General features: G+C 47.5%; 1 protein-coding gene across 2 annotated transcripts; it reads left to right on the plus strand.

Moving 5' to 3' along the window:
- The first annotated feature begins 1,541 nt into the window (after positions 1–1,541).
- Positions 1,542–17,598, plus strand: CLDN18 (claudin 18). Of its 2 annotated transcripts, none has more exons than XM_009577409.1 (5): positions 1,542–1,761; positions 14,835–14,999; positions 16,216–16,321; positions 16,686–16,796; positions 17,421–17,598. In XM_009577409.1, the coding sequence occupies exons 1-5, from the start codon at positions 1,542–1,544 to the stop codon at positions 17,596–17,598; spliced, it is 780 nt and encodes a 259-aa protein (XP_009575704.1). The 2 variants fall into 2 exon arrangements, with proteins under 2 accessions (XP_009575704.1, XP_009575703.1); XM_009577408.1 differs by lacking the exon at positions 1,542–1,761 and adding an exon at positions 10,317–10,536.
- Positions 17,599–18,707: the final 1,109 nt, after the last annotated feature.

Raw genomic sequence — 18,707 nt, forward strand, 5'->3', positions numbered from 1 at the left:
TATTTTTCACGAACGATGTGTAAGGAACTTCAGTATTTGGCATAAAATTGTCAGCATTGGTTTCTGAAACCGTAGGATAAATTATCCCGAGTGAGAGCAACATCTCCCTCGTGGATGACGCTCTTTGATGGCAGGTCAGAGCTTTACGAGAAGTAGAGTTGCTCTGCTTTGGGTGTGGGAATGGACTGGATGACTTTCCAAGGTCCCTCCTAGCTTGCTTGGTGCTCTCAAAAAGATGCAGAAATGAAATAATCTCTAGCAACCAACCACTGCTTTCACGCAACAGGTTGGATCTTCTTCAGAAGCAGCTTCACAGGGAAGTCTGTCTACACACGAGACCAAGCATGGGAGAGACCCAACAGTCCTTAAGCATGGGTGAATGTAGCCAGATGATAGCGGTCCACTCTTTCATGGTCCCTGATGACTCTCCACTTCCACCACCTAAATGTCACCCCACCGGGCTCCACTTCTTCTGCAGGTCCCTTCCTGGACCCTTCACATGCTGTGTGTCAGTCTGCCACCGCTGAAACAGGTCTCATCATCTCCTCTCTCCCACGGAGAGCAGCTTTCCAGCAACATCCCCCTTTACTCTCCAACTGCAAACAGGTTGGCACCAGTGGAAAACTGGTCTAGGAAGGAAGTGGTGAGGGATGTAGCAGAACGGGCAAAAAAAGACATTACCCAATGAAGCGATTTTCTGCGATAGGACGAGGTCTCTTAGGTGCGCTTGTCTTACAGTAATACACAGCAACGTCTGCCTTGCCCTCAATCTTTGTCCATCTAAACAAGTCCAAATTCATATTTGGATGAGGGAGATAAAGCAATAGCGCATGAGGATATACCTTTGCTTCTGTTTATTTTTTCCCTTGGTCTGCCTGCCAGACGTGGTCCTCCCACAGCAAACTGCAGGTTCACATCATTCAATCTTCAGCAATTGCCGCCTTTCCCGTGGGCTCCTGGCCTGACCTCACCAAGCAGCAAGGTCCATTTGAGCATCTGCTGCAGCCGTGCACCATCCTTTGTTATACACTATCCTTTGCTTAAATGTTTTGGTTGAGCAAACGTCCCCAGATAGAGGCTTCTCCACTTGGCTCAAAAGCATCATCCCTGCCAGGAAAGGATTAGGGTCTCCATAATTTTTTACCTGTTTCATCTGATTTAAGCATCTCTGTGATTGGCCTCCTGGAGCACGCAGTCGCTTCCGCAGAAGCTCTCCCCCAGCTGTTTCAGAGGCACCTGCTGGTCCCCATCTGCCCGTGCCGGCTGCACCTCTGCCTGGAGGGAGAAGGTAAACAGAGAGTGAGGCGTTCACGCCATGCGTAACAAATGGCTCTTGGTACCGAGCGAGGAAAATTATCTCACCGAAACAGATAAAGGGAAAGGGTAGGTTTGTACGGCGCAGACCAGACCTCTCCTGACTCCCGTCTGTGACGTAGGCTATGCCTCCAGCTAAAAGTTCCTTCTGCCCTGGCTGCCTGCCCCAGAGCTGGCTTGTGGAGGCTTGTGCACGTCGGGGACCTGCCTAGCGAGCGCTCGGTGCCATGTCTGTGACAATTTGCCAGTCCATGGGCTTCGTGGTGTCCACTTTAGGAATAGGAGGCATCATTGCATCAACGTGCATGGACCAGTGGAGCACCCAAGACCTGTACAATAACCCCGTGACGGCGGTGTTCAACTACCAGGGTCTCTGGCGCACGTGCGTCCGGGAGTCCTCCGGCTTCACCGAATGCCGCGGCTACTTCACCATCCTGGGGCTGCCAGGTAGGGTTTGCTGGCGGTGAGGGCAGAGAGGTGGGAGGGCAGAGCCATGGGCACGTAGCCTCCCACCTATGTTGCCAGAAGCTGGGCGTGAGCGGTGGTGATGGGTGATTTTTGGTGCAGAGTGGGGAACCCAAGTTTTAGCCAAAAAGGACCTCAGGAGCTCACCCCGTTTGGAGGACAGGTCCCTCGGAGGCACCTCAACCCAAACCCCCTCCCATGGCCAAGCTGAGGTTCAGCAAAACTCATTACAGCTGATTACGCATCAGGTGCCTGAGGTGTTGTCCAGGCAATACACCCAGGGCAGTGGCTGCTTGTGGGGGGGTTCGTCCCCCGTGCCGTTATGTAATCCTGCTCCAGCCGCATGGCTGTGCATGGCTTCCCACCAGAAACCACTAATATTTTTGGCATCAGAGAAGATCCTTTTCTAAGAGGATATGTCACAGTTCAGCTCACTGTATTTCTGTATGGGCTAACAACACCAGGCTGGATTTCTCCCTGATTCTCCTTTGGTTCCAGTTTTTTCTTCCACGGGTATCATTCCTGTCCTGGTTGTGCCTAGAGTATTTGGGGTGCAAACAATTAGGTTACAACAGGATTATCTGGATTTCCTTCTTGCCTTAATACAGTGAGAAAAAAGGCACTTAGACTATTATATCCATCTAGCCTCTGTGCTTTGGCACAGCAAGAATGGAGGGAAGAAGCCAGTTATATCAGCAAATCATTGTAGAACTTCTGCAAAATGGCATTTCCAAAACACACAGAAATAAGCATTGTGCACAAAAATTGCTTCTTTCCGAAGTAGTCTATCTCTGTGCAAACCAAACCAGTATAACCCAATGCAGCTGTGGCTTCAGACACCAGTAGGAGGGGTGTTTCATCCCCTCAGCTGTATTCCATGCCACTCATCTCTGGATCCTCGTTCCCAGCTGGCATTAGCTGTGCTGCAGCATCCCCATGCAGGTGCCAGGGATGCCCCTGAGCATTTTCCTCTTGCTGGAGCCGTGGCTTTGAATGCCCTTGTTTGTTCACACAGAGTCTGGGGTGCAGATACGTGTTTTCCTAGAAGTACAAGGGCCTGATCCTGCCTGGGCATCCAGTTGTGGAGCCCCTAGCAAAAGCTGTGTGTTGTAGCAGGTACAAGTGAACGTAGGATGACATCCAAAGAGGGATGTCTGTGCAGGGCTTGTATTCGCACGCTGCTATCACAGTCAGCAAAGCCGAACAGTTTCACCAAGGGAAAATGCGTGCAGCAAGGGGCAGGACTGGTTGGCAAAACTTGAATCCAGCAGGCTAATTGCTTATAGGTAAAGAGATTAAAGTTGTCATACGAGGAACAAATAGAGGTAAAAAAGCAAATCCTCCCCACGCACACATACACCCATCACACACTGCAGAACTTCCGCAGTTCTTCAGCTCTGAAAGCTTAAAATTACAGAAAATGTAACTCTACAGAGGAAGCAATTAAACTTTTCAAGTGTTCAGCTCTGGGAACTATTTTAATATTTGAAGAAACCAGAATACTTGAGATTTGGGATTTTTTTTTTTGTTCTTTCAAAATACCTCCATGGCTAACCTCAGCGTTACAGTGAAAAGCTAGAGTGTTTTTGCAATTCCCAAGCGTCCAGATGGTGTCTGTAGGGTGGGTGTTAATTCACTAAAATGGGAATACACAGCAGTATTGGGGGAATGGATTTCTTTCATTTAGCAGACGGGCGGCGGGAGATGGGTCTGTCCCTCCTCAGCCGCATCCAGCAAAGCTCTGCGGCTCCCTTCCAACCGTGGGCAGAAACGGGTATCCTATCCTAAATGTCAGGGGTTCTAACGAACCAGTCGTCTTAGAGTGGAATTCCCATGTGTGTTTGCTGGGCTTATTGCAGTCACCTATAAAACGGGATTAAAAAAAAAGCCCAAAGAATAAAGCACAACCTTTAAAAATAAAGAGGGGTGGCACCCTGAACCCCCTGAAGTTGCTGTCCTCGTCCTCAGTGGTGTTTGGAGAGTCGGTGCCTTCCCCGCCGGTATGTAGGTGTATGAATATTTATGTGCTTTTGTCCCAACAAGATGATTTCTGTGACCGGTGCTATCAGCACTGCCCTACAAAGTGAGGTGGATTTTTTTTTTTTTTTTTCCTTTCTTTTTAATGAACAGGGCTTGCTCTTCTGAAGTCACTCCCTTGCTCTCCCCCCTCTTTTCCCTCCTGTTATATATTGTCTGACACTTCCAGTCTCTGGAGAAGCCGGTGCAAAACCAAGCGCCCCACTGCTGTGCTTTATAGATTGGCTCCGTCTCCTGAATTCATCTGCTCCTACAGGCATTTCTTCCCACCCGCTGCCAGCAAAGGGCAGCTGTACCCCAACCAGAGGGGGAGAAAAACAATGTTAAAAATCAGATTATTAATTTGCTAAGATATTATTTAAGCGGGTCATCCCAGTGTTTATTTTAACAGTGCTGCACCTTGATCTCCATTAAACCCCCCTTGCTAACCACACCATAGTTAATGGTTTGTCAGCATTTCCATTATAAACCCCTATTTATTATTCTGACAATGGCAATTTATATTGGGAACAATAGTGCCGTAGCGAATAAAAATAATAGGACTCTAGCAAAGCAGCGAGGTGACCTGAGTACATCAATGAAGTTTTGGGTTCTGAGGATTTTTTTTCCTCAATCCCTTGCTCCCTTAGCAAAGATTAAACTTGTCTTGCCCATCATCTATCTTCAATTTAGTTGGGAATTTTAATTTCAAATAGATTGAGGAAAAATCAAGTTAATAGATGAAAATGAGAAATAACACAGGTAGTTTATGGCTCTCACCCTTGCTGCTCGGTTATAAACAGTCAGTCTCTGGTGAAATATGTCACTTGAGAACTAAACCTGTTTGTTCTGATTTTGCTTTCTCTTATTATTTTTAGCTGCTTGCTTTGCCATGTCGGCAAACCTTACTGTGATTGTATGGAGGATGCAATCAGAATTTGAACACACAAATAATAGACAAATAGCAATAGCTGAGCTCTGGCAAGGCTGGTAGTTTCACCTAGTGCGGAAGTAACAAAGCACTTTCTGCTAAAAGGAGCATTCTTCAGTTGCTTACAAGTTTGCTAATTGCTACAATAACATGGGCAGTAATTTTCCTGTTGTCTGTATTGGTCTCTTTTTTCCAGACCTCTTCAGCTAGACTGGTTCAGCCATTTTTGAAAGGACATTTTGTTCCCAAGTCAAAACCCCTTTTGACCCTTTCAGAAAGGCTGAAACATCTCCCTGCTGTGGAACAAAAGGCTGGTGACTTGAAAAATAAGAATATTTTTGCTTTTCCAGCAGCAAACTTTGAAAGTCTGAGAGCACCTGGTTAAACTTCTCCAACTAGTAAAAGGGTACATGTTGCTAGAGGGGTCAGAGTAAAAATAGCCCATGGGAATCTAATCATGACTGTCCAGACTTTTGCATAAAACAACTGCTTTCAGTTTTGCTGGTGCAGGGTATCAGAGATGCTTAGATGTTCCCTGAGGACAATTCATGTCTGGGAAGTCTTAATGTTGGCATCTCTGGATTTTTTTTCTTCTATATCGATGTTCTGAGAAGGTTTTCTTTTATTTCATACAACCAACACACATGTTGTGGCATAACCCTAGTAAAACCCTTGCTCTGGGGATTTTGGAGACAGGGCAGCCCACTGGCCAAGGAAACAGCATCTCTGCTCCCTGGAACTGTTTCATAGCCGAAGTTTGTAAGGATGGGGACTGCTAATTGCTGTGTCATGATCCTCCACTGGTGATGGCCACAGGAAAGTGTCTTCCAAGCTCTGCTTGCTACTTAAAATCCTTTAACCCAATCAGTTCAGCTCCAAATTTTGAAATGTCTGCAGGCAACTGCTGTAACCTGCTTACAGTCTTTTGAGACCAAGTTTCGTGCACAGAAGGTTTTAGATGGCCCAGGTGGGCTGGAGGCTTGATATAACCTACCAAGGACGCACATGAGGCTGTGGTGGGTTTGCACTCACAGCAGGAGCTGAAGGAGGTGTGGGGATGGGGAAAGAGCTAATGTGAGACCCTTAGAGAGGTCTCGGGCACCCCAATCCCCAATGACATTCAGGGTGGGGAGAGGTGGCAGAGAGCCCAGTGGGGGATGTCAGGAAGCTAGATGCATGCATCACATCCTTGCTACTGTCTCGTGCCTTTACACCATGAAAGGATGAGAGACATGAAAAATAATCCTAAAGGATCTGGGCTGAGGGCCAGAAGAGGAGCAAGGCAAGGGAAATGGCAAGAGGCTGTGGAGATGTGGGGCTGGGCTACAGCTCATAGGCATGTAGGGGAGGATGCAGCTTCATGCACCCCAGCTCTGCTGAGGGACCTCGAGGGCCCTTCTGGACCACCTGAAGATCAATGGGGTCTGTGTTGGGACGGGGGCCTTCCATGACCCCCTTTCCCTGTTGAATTTCAGAAAGGCCAGTCAGCCCTTCTCATGCTATGGACTGGTGGACCACACACTCCTGGAGGCTGTGGTCATCACAGCAATGGAAGGACAGAAAGAGAAGGGTGGATTTGCTTTGTTTCGGTCTGAACAAGCTGGAACTGACTGACAGGGTGTGGGCAATATTTGCAAATTTTAAAGTAAACATGAGCTGTCGGTGATTTTTATGGGAGAGGTGGTGATAACATTCAGGAGTTGCAATGACCCAGTGAACAGTTTTGAGATAATATAGAGTCAACACCTGGGTAGATAAAGCAAGTATGAGCTGAAATAAAGGTTGCAGAGGGGAGCGGTCACAAAGTACCCTTCCTTCTCCTAGTTTGGGTAAACCGCTGGAGATGTCCCATACTCAGAGTGGGAGCCATGTTCTCTGCTCCTTGCTGAGGAAGCTTGGCCTTTGCAAGAGCTGTCTCCCCACCATGTCCCTTCCTTAGATACTGCTCGACATTACCACATGGCGTGGCAAGCCCTCTGGCCCAAGCGTTCAACCACCTTGCTGGAGACTGAGCAACAGGCACATGCTTGGAGAGAGATCCCCATCCTTCAACCACTCCTGGCTGTAGACATCTCCCAGGGGTGGCTGGAGATGAGCATCAGGTTGTGGCAAAAATGCTTAGACATGCTCTACAGCTATCCTACCACCCAACCACTTTTCAGGTTGTGCTCTGAGCCAACAGTTCAGATAAAACTCCCAGGTGGTCTTTTGTTATTGGGCTGGGTGCTGGGAAAATGGGGTGATGAGTTTTTTGCGAAGGGAAACATATTTTTCCTTATCGTGAGTGGCTCAGAAACAACCATTAAAAATAAGCTTAAAATAAGAACATTTCAGAAAGGTAGAGAAAATGAGCTAGGGGAAGGGTTGGGATGGAAACAAGTTTGTGTCTTTTCTACAGAACTTTGCTTCAAGGAAGGTATTTGTGGGAGCTTTGGGTTCCCAGTGTTTACAAGTGTGATGCTAATCAGAGCATGAGAAATGGCAAGCAGCTAATGCTGGGATGGCTGGATAGCACCTTAGGCAATATTCTTAGGGATGAGCAAATAGAACCCCCCCCAAAACACAACAATCCTTCAAAGGCGACAACATCTGGAGTACTGAGCATGGTTGGGTGTTTGTTTGCCTCTTAGCTAAGGACTGCAGCATGACCCTCGTTAGTGAAGTTGCTTTCTCAGCTCCATTTTTGGGGAAAGCATGCATGAGGTTTCAGGGAGGAATATGCAACACTGTGCTGGTTTATCCTTTTCAGAGACATGATTCAACCTGGCTCTGAAAATCAAAGCCCATTCACCTGGGCTTTCTTGCATGCCTGGAGACTGTTGATGATATTTTTTGATTGCTCCACCATCGCTCCGGGATTTCGATGCCCCTAAGTAAGAGGGATGATGAGAAGCAGCATGCCCCATCAGCACGAGAAAACTATATCCCCAAGGAAAGGTTAACGAGGCAGCACTGCCTGGGTGGCAGACTCTGGCTTAGGGCACAACTCGGGGCACTCCAGGGGATGGCCCTCTTTCCGTGAGGCAGCACTGCCTGGGTGGCAGACTCCGGCTCAGGGCACAATTAGGGGCACTCCAGGGGATGGCCCTCTTTCCCATAGGTGTGTTGGGGGGAGCAATGGGGTTTGGGGGTGTGAAATGGTGGAGGGGAAGAGGAAGAGAAGAGAAGGTCCCTATTGGCTTGAAGAGCTGCTCCAGCTGCATGCAGCCAAAACCAGCAGAAAGGGTTTGAGGAAGGAGTGGTGGCTCCCCTCCTGGCAAAGCAAACACGTGGGCATGGTGCACAGGAGGGCCACCTCCACTGGTATTCATGCAACCACCCAGATGTCCAATTTAGCAGAAAAAACAGTAATTTAAAAAGTGGTAGAGGGCTTTGGAAAAGAAAAATCTGGAAAAAAAAATGTTTGCCCTGTGTATTCTCCACCCCCGCCTTTTTCTTTTTCCTCCCTAGGGTTTATTTTTAGCTATGACCAGTCCATGGGTCCATTTTTCTGTGCAGCCCTGCAAGCTGTGGCACACTAATGATGCAGGATGGCACCACCCTTGGGAATAGGGATTATGTCCCGGAGGAATATCTGTCCCTGGGACATGGTTTGAAGTGGTCTAGTCTGGAAAAAGTGATGTGGTCTCTTACAACTAGATGGCAAGAAGGCGGCAAGTCCTGGGGCACGAAGAAGGAGAGGAGTCCTGGTGAGCTGCTGAGGAGCATCAGGGCTTGGGTGCAACCAGCTTTTCTCAATTGGGACACAATTCTGTCTGTGGGGCAGTGAAGGATGGGATGGAGAGCTGGCCACATTACTTGTTTTAGCACCTTATTTTCTCCCGGCTTCTAGGTCCTCCCCTGCCCTTGCTGTCCTCCCAGCTTCTAGGTCCTCCCCTGCCCTTGCTGTCCTCCCAGCTTCTAGATCCTCTCCAGCCCTGATTTATCACAAAGCGTTATCCAAGAGGAAGAATGTTAGTCAGCATGCCCTTTCCCTCACTGAGGATGAGCAGCTCTTACCACCTCTGGTTCTTGAGGGCTTGCTTCTATGTTTTTTGTTCACGCTATTATTTTTGCTGGCAACTTCTGACCCTTAGATATGTTGGAGCTAGCCCTTCCTCTGATATAAACTTGCCAAAGTCAGTGGAAATGACTAAATTTGCATAAAATTGCTGGAAGCAAAGACGTCTTGTGCCTGACCCAGGAGGGCTTTGGTGGCTGTGATTTGTGGCCACTAGACATGTGAATCGTGCTCTGGCTGCTACAGCAGAGTCCAGTGCAGAAGGATTTCTCTCTGCTGCTCACCAGCTCGCTGCACAGCCACAAAAGCAAAAGGGGTGTCCTGGGTGGTCATTCTCCAGAAGGCAGAAGCAATAGCCAACATGTAATAACCCCATTGTAACTCATCCATCCACGGAAATCAACCCCTCCTCTCTTCCTGGTGGCTTTCACACGGCGTCACAACCAGGCGATGGTGTTGATGGTGCCTGTGGCACAGAGCGGTATCAGGACTGGTTAAAGCGGGAATTTATTTCTAGGTCAGGGCTGAAGTAAATCAGTCAGAGCAGGGTGTTAGATGAGAATGGATGAGCATGAAGTCTGGAAGGTCCTTGTAACTCACTGTGCTCCATCGGCAGAGTGGCACAGTGAATTTATATCGCTCCCCTGAGCCCAGCACTTCTCCACCATGCAAAGAGATAATTACTTTCCTAATTTTTATATCCCCCGCCCCTTTTTCCAGGACCATCCCCCCAGCCAGTATAGACAATCACCTGTAGAAAGGCACTTTCCAAATGGTCCCCGTGCCCTCCCTCTCCTTGTCCCCACACAGGTTTCTGTGGGGCCACGTGACAGGTGATAGGGCTGGAGGAGCAGGAGGAGAACAGGGTTGCAGGAGCTTTGCTCGATCGGTTTGGGGCTCTTGGCTCGGTGTCCTGGGTTGTACCATGGCCAGCATCTGAGGCAACCTTGGTGATGCTCAAAGTGGCTGCAAGGAGCGGCCGTGTCCCTGTTTGTTGAGCCGGTGGCCCTGCATCCTCCCGCAGAGCTCACCGCTGGCATCCCTATCTATCACCGTGCCTCTTGTGCGGACTCCTGCATGGGTGGCTGGGGGTAGAGATGTCCCTAACTTGGCCTGATGGCAGATCTTCTCTCCCTTTGCATAAGCAGAGGGACAGGGAGGTGGTGACCTGGGCTAGGCGCTGAGTTCACCTGGGAACATGGCCCTTCCCTCTGCCCCTCTCAACACGTTTGCACCGTGCCAAGCACGCCGGAGAAGTCCGATGGACAGCAAAGGGTTTCGATGGGAGGACGGCGCATGTTCCAAGTGGGTTGCCCAACACTCAACAGAGCGTGGCTGCTTAGCTGGGGAAGGACAAGCACTTCTAAAGGACAAAAGCTCGTATCTCTGGCCCTGCCAGCACAAACCTACCCAGCGAGAGTGAAACCGGACTATCTTGCAAAAACACTTTGAGCAAACACACCGCTCAATGGAAAGCGTCTGATAAGAGCTGCTGCATTTCTGGTGGCTCAGTCAAGAGGACTTCGGTGCTCCCATTAGGTCTGCGGCTTCATCAGGGCTGTCTCACCTCCTCTCTCCGGGGGAGACACCATGTCCACAACCATCTGCCAGGTGATGGGGTTCGTTGTTTCGTCGCTGGGTGTTGCGGGGTGCATCGTGTCCACTGCCATGGATATGTGGAGCACGCAGGACTTGTATGACAACCCAGTCACGGCTGTCTTCCAATATCAGGGACTGTGGAGGAGCTGCGTGCAGCAGAGCTCTGGCTTTACAGAGTGCCGGCCGTATTTCACCATTCTTGGGCTGCCAGGTAGGGGCAAAAGATGCATCAGGTTTAACCCAGGAGCTCTCCTGTAGCTCTGCACAGTTTTCATCTGAAGCAGGAGCAGATATTTTAAAGCACTTTGCGTGGAATAAAATTTCCAGGCTACTCAGTGTAAGAGCATAAAAATATGTGCATATTTGTTACCAAAATAATACCTTTACTCAGTGGAAGTTACAAACTGGAGCATGTGTAGGTGATCTCTGGATGAGCTCTCGGGTTCAGCTCCGTTGCTGGCATAAATCAGCACAGCTCCACTGATGTGAGGAGAGTGAGTATGTTTAAACCCACAGATATTCTGTCCCTTTGAATCGAAACAGAAGGAAAACAGCTGCATGCAATTTTGCATTGTTATCAGAATAATGGTTTCTACAGAAAACTTCACGTTATCTGGGGAGCTTTAGTGGTTACAGAAGTAGATTGCAGAGGGGTATTACTGTCTCGTTTGCTTGATTACTTTACAAAAAGAGCTGTTTTTCCCACGCCACTGCATGCCAGGGTATTCCAGTGCTCCTGAGCTAGCTGGACCCGTGGGAGGGGAGCTCGCCATGCCTCCCTGTGACCTGTCCTGCCTGTGCCCTACCAGCTAGCAAGAAATTCGGCCCCGAGAGTGTTTTTCACTCTTGGTGCACAATTGCAAATAGGTACAAGCAAGCAGTACTGTACTAGGCATCAATAGATGCCTTTTACATTTATTGATCGGTGTAGAAGAAAGCATGATGCAGCATGTATCCTGTATCCTCAGGGATGCCGACCTTGCTTCCCTGCTGTGAGGCAGGAGGGAGTGCTTTGCTGAAGACCAGTGTGTTGGCTGCGGTGTTTGCTTTTCGAGAAAAGCCCGTGACCGTCCCGAGGGGTGCGATGGAATAAATGTGTTTCTGTATACCCAGCTTCAGGATTGCTAGGTGACTTCTTTTTCATTTGGAAGAGCAAAACTGATGTTTGGAGGCACTTCTCCTATGGGACCATTTGTTTTAAAGAATAAAAAATATATTTATTAAACTATATATACAAATGTTAATTAATATGTATACATATCCTTATAATGCTGTGTGTAGGTGATTGTGTTTTAAAAGAGCAATGAGGCAATGGTAACCATCATTTTGAATTCAATTTATCATAATCAAGATTTTACTTTTTATGTTATTTTTAGGTAACATAACAATAAGGAAACGTGCAAAGCAGTCACAGGCACTTTCTGTTGTGTCTTAGAGATATTCTGTCGGTTTTGTTCTCTTTATGTGTCCGTTTAGTTGATGAGTACCTTAAAACATAAAGAAGGAATGTCCCTGCTTGAATTTGGTTAACATAAAAACCTCATTTTTCTCCTAAACTTTCTATATTCCATTAATCATAATGAGTCATAAAGTTAGTTTTCCACCTTTGCATTTTGTATTAGTAACAGAAATGCAGGTGATGTTAGTTTAGATGACTTTAAGTTGTTTTACTTCACTCACCTCTCGCTACTCACAGCAGCACTGGGGAAAAAGACAACTCTCCAGTTTCACTGACGTCTGAAAAACACAGTGATGCAAACTGTGGTTTCAGATCACTGACATTTATTTTGGTGAATAAGCTTACATTTTTACTATTTTCTGTGCACACCATCCCTTCGTATGGAAACCAGGTGTGCAAAATGAGCAACTATATGTATGCAGGTGTGAAGCAAAGTCATCCTACCTCATGCAAAATGTGTATGCAAAACGGCTGGTAGTTTCTGTGCTTGACTTTAACTATAGGGCTGTTTGCTACCTAGCGCTCCTGATACAATTTCTTTTCCTTAGTCTCCTATTTTGTTTGTCTAAGCCCTTCCACTCCTTCCTCCTAGGGGAGGTCATTCACCTTTGGAAAACAGATCTATTCAGAGGACTTCTGATGGATGCCAAAATTCACTTGAAACTGCAGTGCTCTCTTGCCAAACAGCTCTCACTTTCAGTCCCATGAGCCAAGTGAAGAGGCCTTCATGCCACAGCAGACCTGGGAGCATTTTCTTCTCCTTTCTGTCCCTTTGTGGAGATGGTGCATAAGTCAGCCTCATGGAGAGAGGAATCGCTGCTGATGGCTGTTTCGCATTTTTTCTGGTGTGCCCTGCTGTGTTCCTCTCTCTCCCCTTTCCAACAGCTGCAGATTGCTCCTTTTCAATGGAGATTCACCACACTTGGACTTCAGTGCTCCAGCAGAAGTGCAACGTCCCAGGAGCTGCTTGGCTTGGCCTGCCTGTTGTGTCCTTCCGCGGGCCCCCAAGGCACTGGGAACATCTCTCCTGGGAATCCACAATATCCCTATGAGGTCTTAGCTCAGGGTCACTTCTTGAAGGGTTGAGACCACCACAGTGATGGCACCTAGGAACCATAAGGTCTGTAGGAAGCATCCCAGGAATGAAGGACTGTCTTGGGCACAAGGACCTTCCATCACGATCCGTAGTCTCTTATGCTGCCCTGGAGTATCAGCCTCTCCTGCTTGCCCTGAAACAAAAGCAGTTGCAAAAAAATTTAAGTGCCTGTAAAGACAAATGAGTATTGTGATTTTCTTCTCTTTGCAGCTTTCTGTTTTGCATCAGGTGCTGCGTGAACAACCTTTGAGGGCTGATAAGGCATATCCGCCAGCTTCTTGTTCTCTGATGAATAATAACTAATGAGCTCACACCTGGGGGCTGATGAATGGGAGATTGAAAATCCCAGGCTCGTTAGCACTTGTTATCAGCTGATAAGGGCAAATTGAGTCATAAGAGCAGCAGCCCCGGTGGGACTGCCAGATGGGAGATGGTGGTGTATTCCCAGCCTGTGGGATGGCAGACCGCTGGCTTCCTTGAGCGTCACGGTGCCAGTGCGGTTCTGCTCGGGTTCGTGGTACCCCACAAGCAAGGAGACCCACATGGGTACCCCAGCACCCACCCTTGCCCTCCTGGGGAAGGTTTATAAATATTTCCCTTCTCCCTCCCTGTGCAAGACCAGCAGGGTCTACTCCCTGCTCTCCTGCACCAGTTGGGCCATATGGGACACTTGGGCACCATGGCCATCCGGGCCAGCCCAGCAAAAGTGGTGACAGGCAGGCTCAGTGAAGTCCCTGGGGCTGCAGGATATGTTGCCTGTCCCTCTCAGTCGGTCAGAAGCCCATGTCATCTTCCCTGAAGACAGTCAGTCATGTGCGGGGAGCATCAAAGCCAAACCCAGGGCTGCAAGAACTTATGGGAGGGCAAGAAGAGGCTGCAATTCATCCCAGCCAAATCACAACAGCCCTTGAAATACTTTCGACCACCCCCTCCCAGTGCTCTGCCAGCCCTGCCGCCTTCTTGTCTCTGCCAGGGACGCGTGCACAGGCGGGGAGGAGACGTGTCTGGGGCCAGCACTGAATTGCAGGTGAGATGGGATATGTGCCACCTTATCAGAAAATCATCTTGGTATTCAAATGCATGGCCTTTTCCCTTCACTTTTCCATTTTAAAAGGTGCAAGTTTCCCTTTGCTTTTTCCCCTACTTTTCTACTCCGGCCAAGAAGAGTCTGGAGGGTTTTTGCTACCTTCGTCTGATTGACAGCAGCGCTCAGCTCCCACAGGCATGACCCACCAGCATGACAACCCGCCTCCAACCAAGCATTCCCACCTCGGCAGCAGGCTGCTAAACAGATTCAGGGCTAGGGTATTTGCATGTTGTATTAATGTACGTGGACAGATGTATACAGGACTGATACTAAAAATAACCGTGGAAAGGATATGCTGGGGGAGGTCATTGCCGAAGCGTTGTTGCTCTCCCTTGGTGTATGTGTAATGCTTGTCCAGGTGATTTTCCTCTTCCCCTGTGCCACGCGTTTTACTGTAAAGCAGGAACATACAGAACTTCACTTTGAGTCACACCGTAGTTGGAAATAGAATGGATAGCTGGGTGGAGCTGTCTCTTTTCATTGCTGCTTGGGGAGAAAAAAAGCCTTTCTCAATCATTTCAGTTACGAAACAACTCATGCTTATCCCGGCTATTCACCAGCTCAATTTCAGCTGAATAAATCATTACTGGTGCCAATGAACATATACAAAAATTATGTCGAAACCGTCAAACTCTTTCAGAACAGCCACATTTCCAGAGGTGCCCTATAAAAAAATCCTGAGAGTAGATCCGGTACCCATTTTCCAAGGCATAGTCTTTGCTTTCAGCAAATGAATTACAAAACATGTTCAGTGTTTTCTTCTTTAATATTTTTATTTTTAGACAGAAACAATCTTTAAAAACCTCCCAGGCTCTGACGAATCTCATTTCAGTCTCTCAGCATGGCTCTTGTCAATTTGTTTTGCAGCAATGTTCCAGGCTGTGAGGGCCCTCATGATCGTGGGTATTGTCCTGGGCATCCTTGGCCTCCTTGTGTGCATTTTTGCTCTGAAATGCATCCGTATCGGCAACATGGAGGATTCTGCAAAAGCCAACATGACTCTGACCTCTGGCATTATGTTTATTGTTGCTGGTAAGTGGGTGGTGTCATGTCTTTCATGTGTAAGGCATCGCGGTTGCCTAGAATTGAGGACTGGGCAAGTCTTCATGCAATTCTGGTCATAGGTAGCAGATGTTCTGGTGCAACCCAAAGCATTGCTGCTTGCGTGAAGTTATTGGCATTTGTCTTCTAGCCTGTACTTCTGGGGACAAGTGGTTTCTGCCTCTGCTTAGTAAAAGAAAACTGGAAGTTTGTGTGGGACAGAACATGGACGGCTGAAAAAACAGCCCACAGATAAAAAAGAAATGGAATCTCTTAATTTGTTATGTGTATATTGTTGTTATGTACTATTATATCCTTTATTTATACATAATAGTTTTATGAAGACTCTCAGGGCTGTGGCAGCCTAGCTTGTAATTTTTTAATACCTTGGTTTATCAGGGAGGTTGCAGGAATGCCTAGTGTTGCCCAGCTACCTCAAAATTGCAAATGCTTAAGAACACCACTTATGGGTTTTCCCACACTTTATTGCAGATGAGTAATCAAATCAAATCCGTATCCTAATGAAGGGAAGGAGAATGTCCCTATTTAAAATCCTTAGAGTTGAACAGCACTTACTTTTGCTGGGATATGAGACATACAACGCAACTTAAAGACGTACAATAAGTACAAGCTGGACAGAGGAAACCACCTTCTGCACACAGCTTTAATTTTGCACTTAAAATCTATCAATTTATCTATCTGAGTCAGTGGGTTGATAATTTGGCCAATGAGGATATTAGAAAAGCCCACCATGCATTCCCAAAGAGAGGGTGTCTAAAACGATGATGTGGCTGACTCTTGGGATGGCACATCCCTTGGTTGAGTTCACCCATTTCAAAACAAGGTCCTTAGTCTCAGCTAGCCGAGGAGTCGGGTACCCACGAGCCGTGGTAGACCTGGCCCTTGGTCACACCTCTGGGGGTGAACTGGGGGTTATGTTTCTTCCTAAAATAAGGGCTGCTTTCAGGACAGAAGTGTTAAAGGCTGTGACACTGAAGTACCATGATAGTGACGGCTATATGGGGACCTGAGGCAGAAGCACCACTGATTGCTCAGTCCCTCCCCAGTGCTGTGAGTAATTGGGTTTCAGGAAAGACTCAGAGATCTTGGTGGGTGTACTGAGGATAAATAAGACTTGGGGTGCCCAGAAAAGCTGGAGTCCATAATTACTCTGTGTGTCTCAGTCCGCCCTTCTGTCTGATCTCAGGTCTGTGTGCCATCACTGGAGTGTCCGTGTTTGCCAACATGCTGGTCACAAACTTCTGGATGTCCACGGCCAACATGTACCAGGGAATGCAGAACATCCAGAACAGGTAGGTGACCATCTGGCTCGGGGTGCTCTGCAGTGCAGATCTCCGTCAGGGCCAGGGTGTGCTGCAGCTGAAGGAAAGGTAAACTCTGGGTGCATATTAGTCTAGTCCCAGGACTTGGAAGATTTATTGAGTGTTTCTTATCTGCACTGGAGATAATTTGTCCAAGCAAATTGGCTGGGATGTCTCTGTTCACGCAACTCAAGGAGGAGGTGGAGAACCTGTTGAGGATGAGCCTGCAGGTGGGATGGTGCTCATGGGAACTTCTGCAGGGCCAGCAAGAGGATGACGATATTCAGTGCATTTCAGAAGCAGCAGGCTGGACCACTGGCACAGCACTGACCAGCCATGTCTCTGTGTTTTGTAGGTACACCTTCGGCTCAGCCCTCTTCGTTGGCTGGGTGGCAGGTGGCCTGGCCCTCGTAGGAGGCATCATGATGTGCCTTGCTTGCAGAGGGCTGGTTCCAGAAGAATCCCGGTAAGCCTATCTGTGGTAGACATGGGAAGGTATTGCATGAAGCCTTGGGTGTCGGGATAGCATACAGCTGGCTCACCACACGACATGTCTATGCATAATACCCCTGTTGCAAGAGTTATCATGATGATACCTCTGTTTGCCTGGCATCATGGGTCAGAAGTGACCATTTCCCTTCCCTGACTACATGACTTGCAAACAAATAGAGCGGGCAGGAGACATCAACATTAAAATCTAAAATTTGCAACGTGCTGGCTAAGTCAGGCCCATTAATTGCAGCTTTGATTGCAAATTGCACAGCAGATCATCAGCAGGTGTAGGTTGCATCAGCTGAGCTATGATTTACATCAGGTAGGGCTTTGTACGCCTACGTGGCTGGTTATTGCAGGTGGGTCCTTCACTCAATCAAGGATTTACTCATGGGAAAGAAAGTATAAGTTTATGAAAAAACATGAAAAAGACTTGCAGCCTGTCCACGGAGGGTTGGCTCTGAGCTCATTGAGTGGCCTCAAGTGATGACACGGTACAAACTTGCCTAAAATCCAACAGCAAACAGGAGCACCGGGCGCAACGCCGTGGTGTCACAGACCCTCCAGAGGCTGATGCCATCTTTTGTGTCTCTTTCAGCTACAAAGCAGTGTCCTACAATGCATCGGGGCGGAATATCTCCTACAGAACAGGGCCGATTAAGGCTGGTTCGGGGTACGAACCTGAAACGAAGACTAGGAAGGGTGCAGGGTACGAAGAAGCTGCTCGAAGCGAGGATGGAAGACGCTCGTACCCTTCAAAATACGACTATGTCTAGTAGACTTTCTGGGCTCGAGATGCTCTATCTTTTATAAAATATTTTTCACTTCAGAAGCAAAAAGTACACGCAAACAAAGCAGTCTGTAAATAGGATTGTGTTTTCTATCATGTTTCCCCTACTCTGAGGTTGTATCCTACCTTGTTATGAACATTGGTTTTATTTGACTGCCTGTTAGTATGCCTACCGTAGGAGGTCTATAACAAAAGTAATGCCTTTTTATGCTCTCAGAGTAGAACAGTTTGCTCATATTTTACGTATAAACTCTGATATCCAGGACCAGGATTGCGCCTTGTGCACTTTTCTAATTCTTCTAATAGGTTAAAATTCCCATTTAATAATAGCCCAGATGTAAAAGCAATGTTACCCCACCGCCTTCTTCTCTTTGAGCAGGCTTTCATGCAATTAGGCAATGTCATCCCCTACTTTCTCGGAGTTTGGAGAGCTGAACAGTATGCCGTGACCTTGGTGTCCTCTGTTCATCAGAAAAAACAGTGTTTTGCTGAAATGGTAGCGTATCTTTGGTCTGGTTTTGCCACCTGATTTTTTTTTGGAGCAGGTTGAAAAGCAAAAATTATGATCTAGTAGTCTCCTATATTATTTTGCTGTGTATTTTAAGTAAATTCAGTTGTGCCCCTTTGGCTGTGGCCAATGCATACAAATCCCATAGTCATGGCATTTTCCTCCCTGGTGACCGTTTCTACTCAGACACACCTTTGCTTTGCTGGTTGTACTACGATGCTGATCTGCTGCGATATTTAATCAGATTTATGTTACTTAGACATTTGCTATAACCCATGATACGAAAGTGTATTTATTTCTTCTGATCTCTCCAGGGAATACGTATAATCCATTGTCATTCTTATGCTAGGTATTTGCTGTAATAGCTGAAAACCTCTGTGTGCGACCGGTGTTCCTGCAGATGTCATCTTTAATGAAGGCAGATGAATTTCTCATTTAGAATTAATTAGAGTTACATTTGGAGCAGAAATCCCAGGGAGCATTAGATGTGTAACTCCATACTGACATCAGGACTTTCTTGTGTTAATTCTTCCCCCAATGATGTGAAGATTAACTCCTTAGTGGGACATTGACTCTTCTAGCCAATC

This window comes from Fulmarus glacialis, unplaced genomic scaffold (genome assembly GCF_000690835.1).
Source record: "Fulmarus glacialis isolate BGI_N327 unplaced genomic scaffold, ASM69083v1 scaffold8565, whole genome shotgun sequence".
Taxonomy (NCBI): domain Eukaryota; kingdom Metazoa; phylum Chordata; class Aves; order Procellariiformes; family Procellariidae; genus Fulmarus; species Fulmarus glacialis.

Bases quoted from the DNA above. Each gene is read 5' to 3' on its own strand.
- CLDN18 (XM_009577409.1), top strand. From the start codon at position 1,542: ATGTCTGTGACAATTTGCCAGTCCATGGGCTTCGTGGTGTCCACTTTA. The intron at 16,322-16,685 runs GTAGGTGACCAT...TGTGTTTTGTAG, and splicing joins ATGCAGAACATCCAGAACAG to GTACACCTTCGGCTCAGCCC. The intron at 16,797-17,420 runs GTAAGCCTATCT...TGTCTCTTTCAG, and splicing joins CTGGTTCCAGAAGAATCCCG to CTACAAAGCAGTGTCCTACA.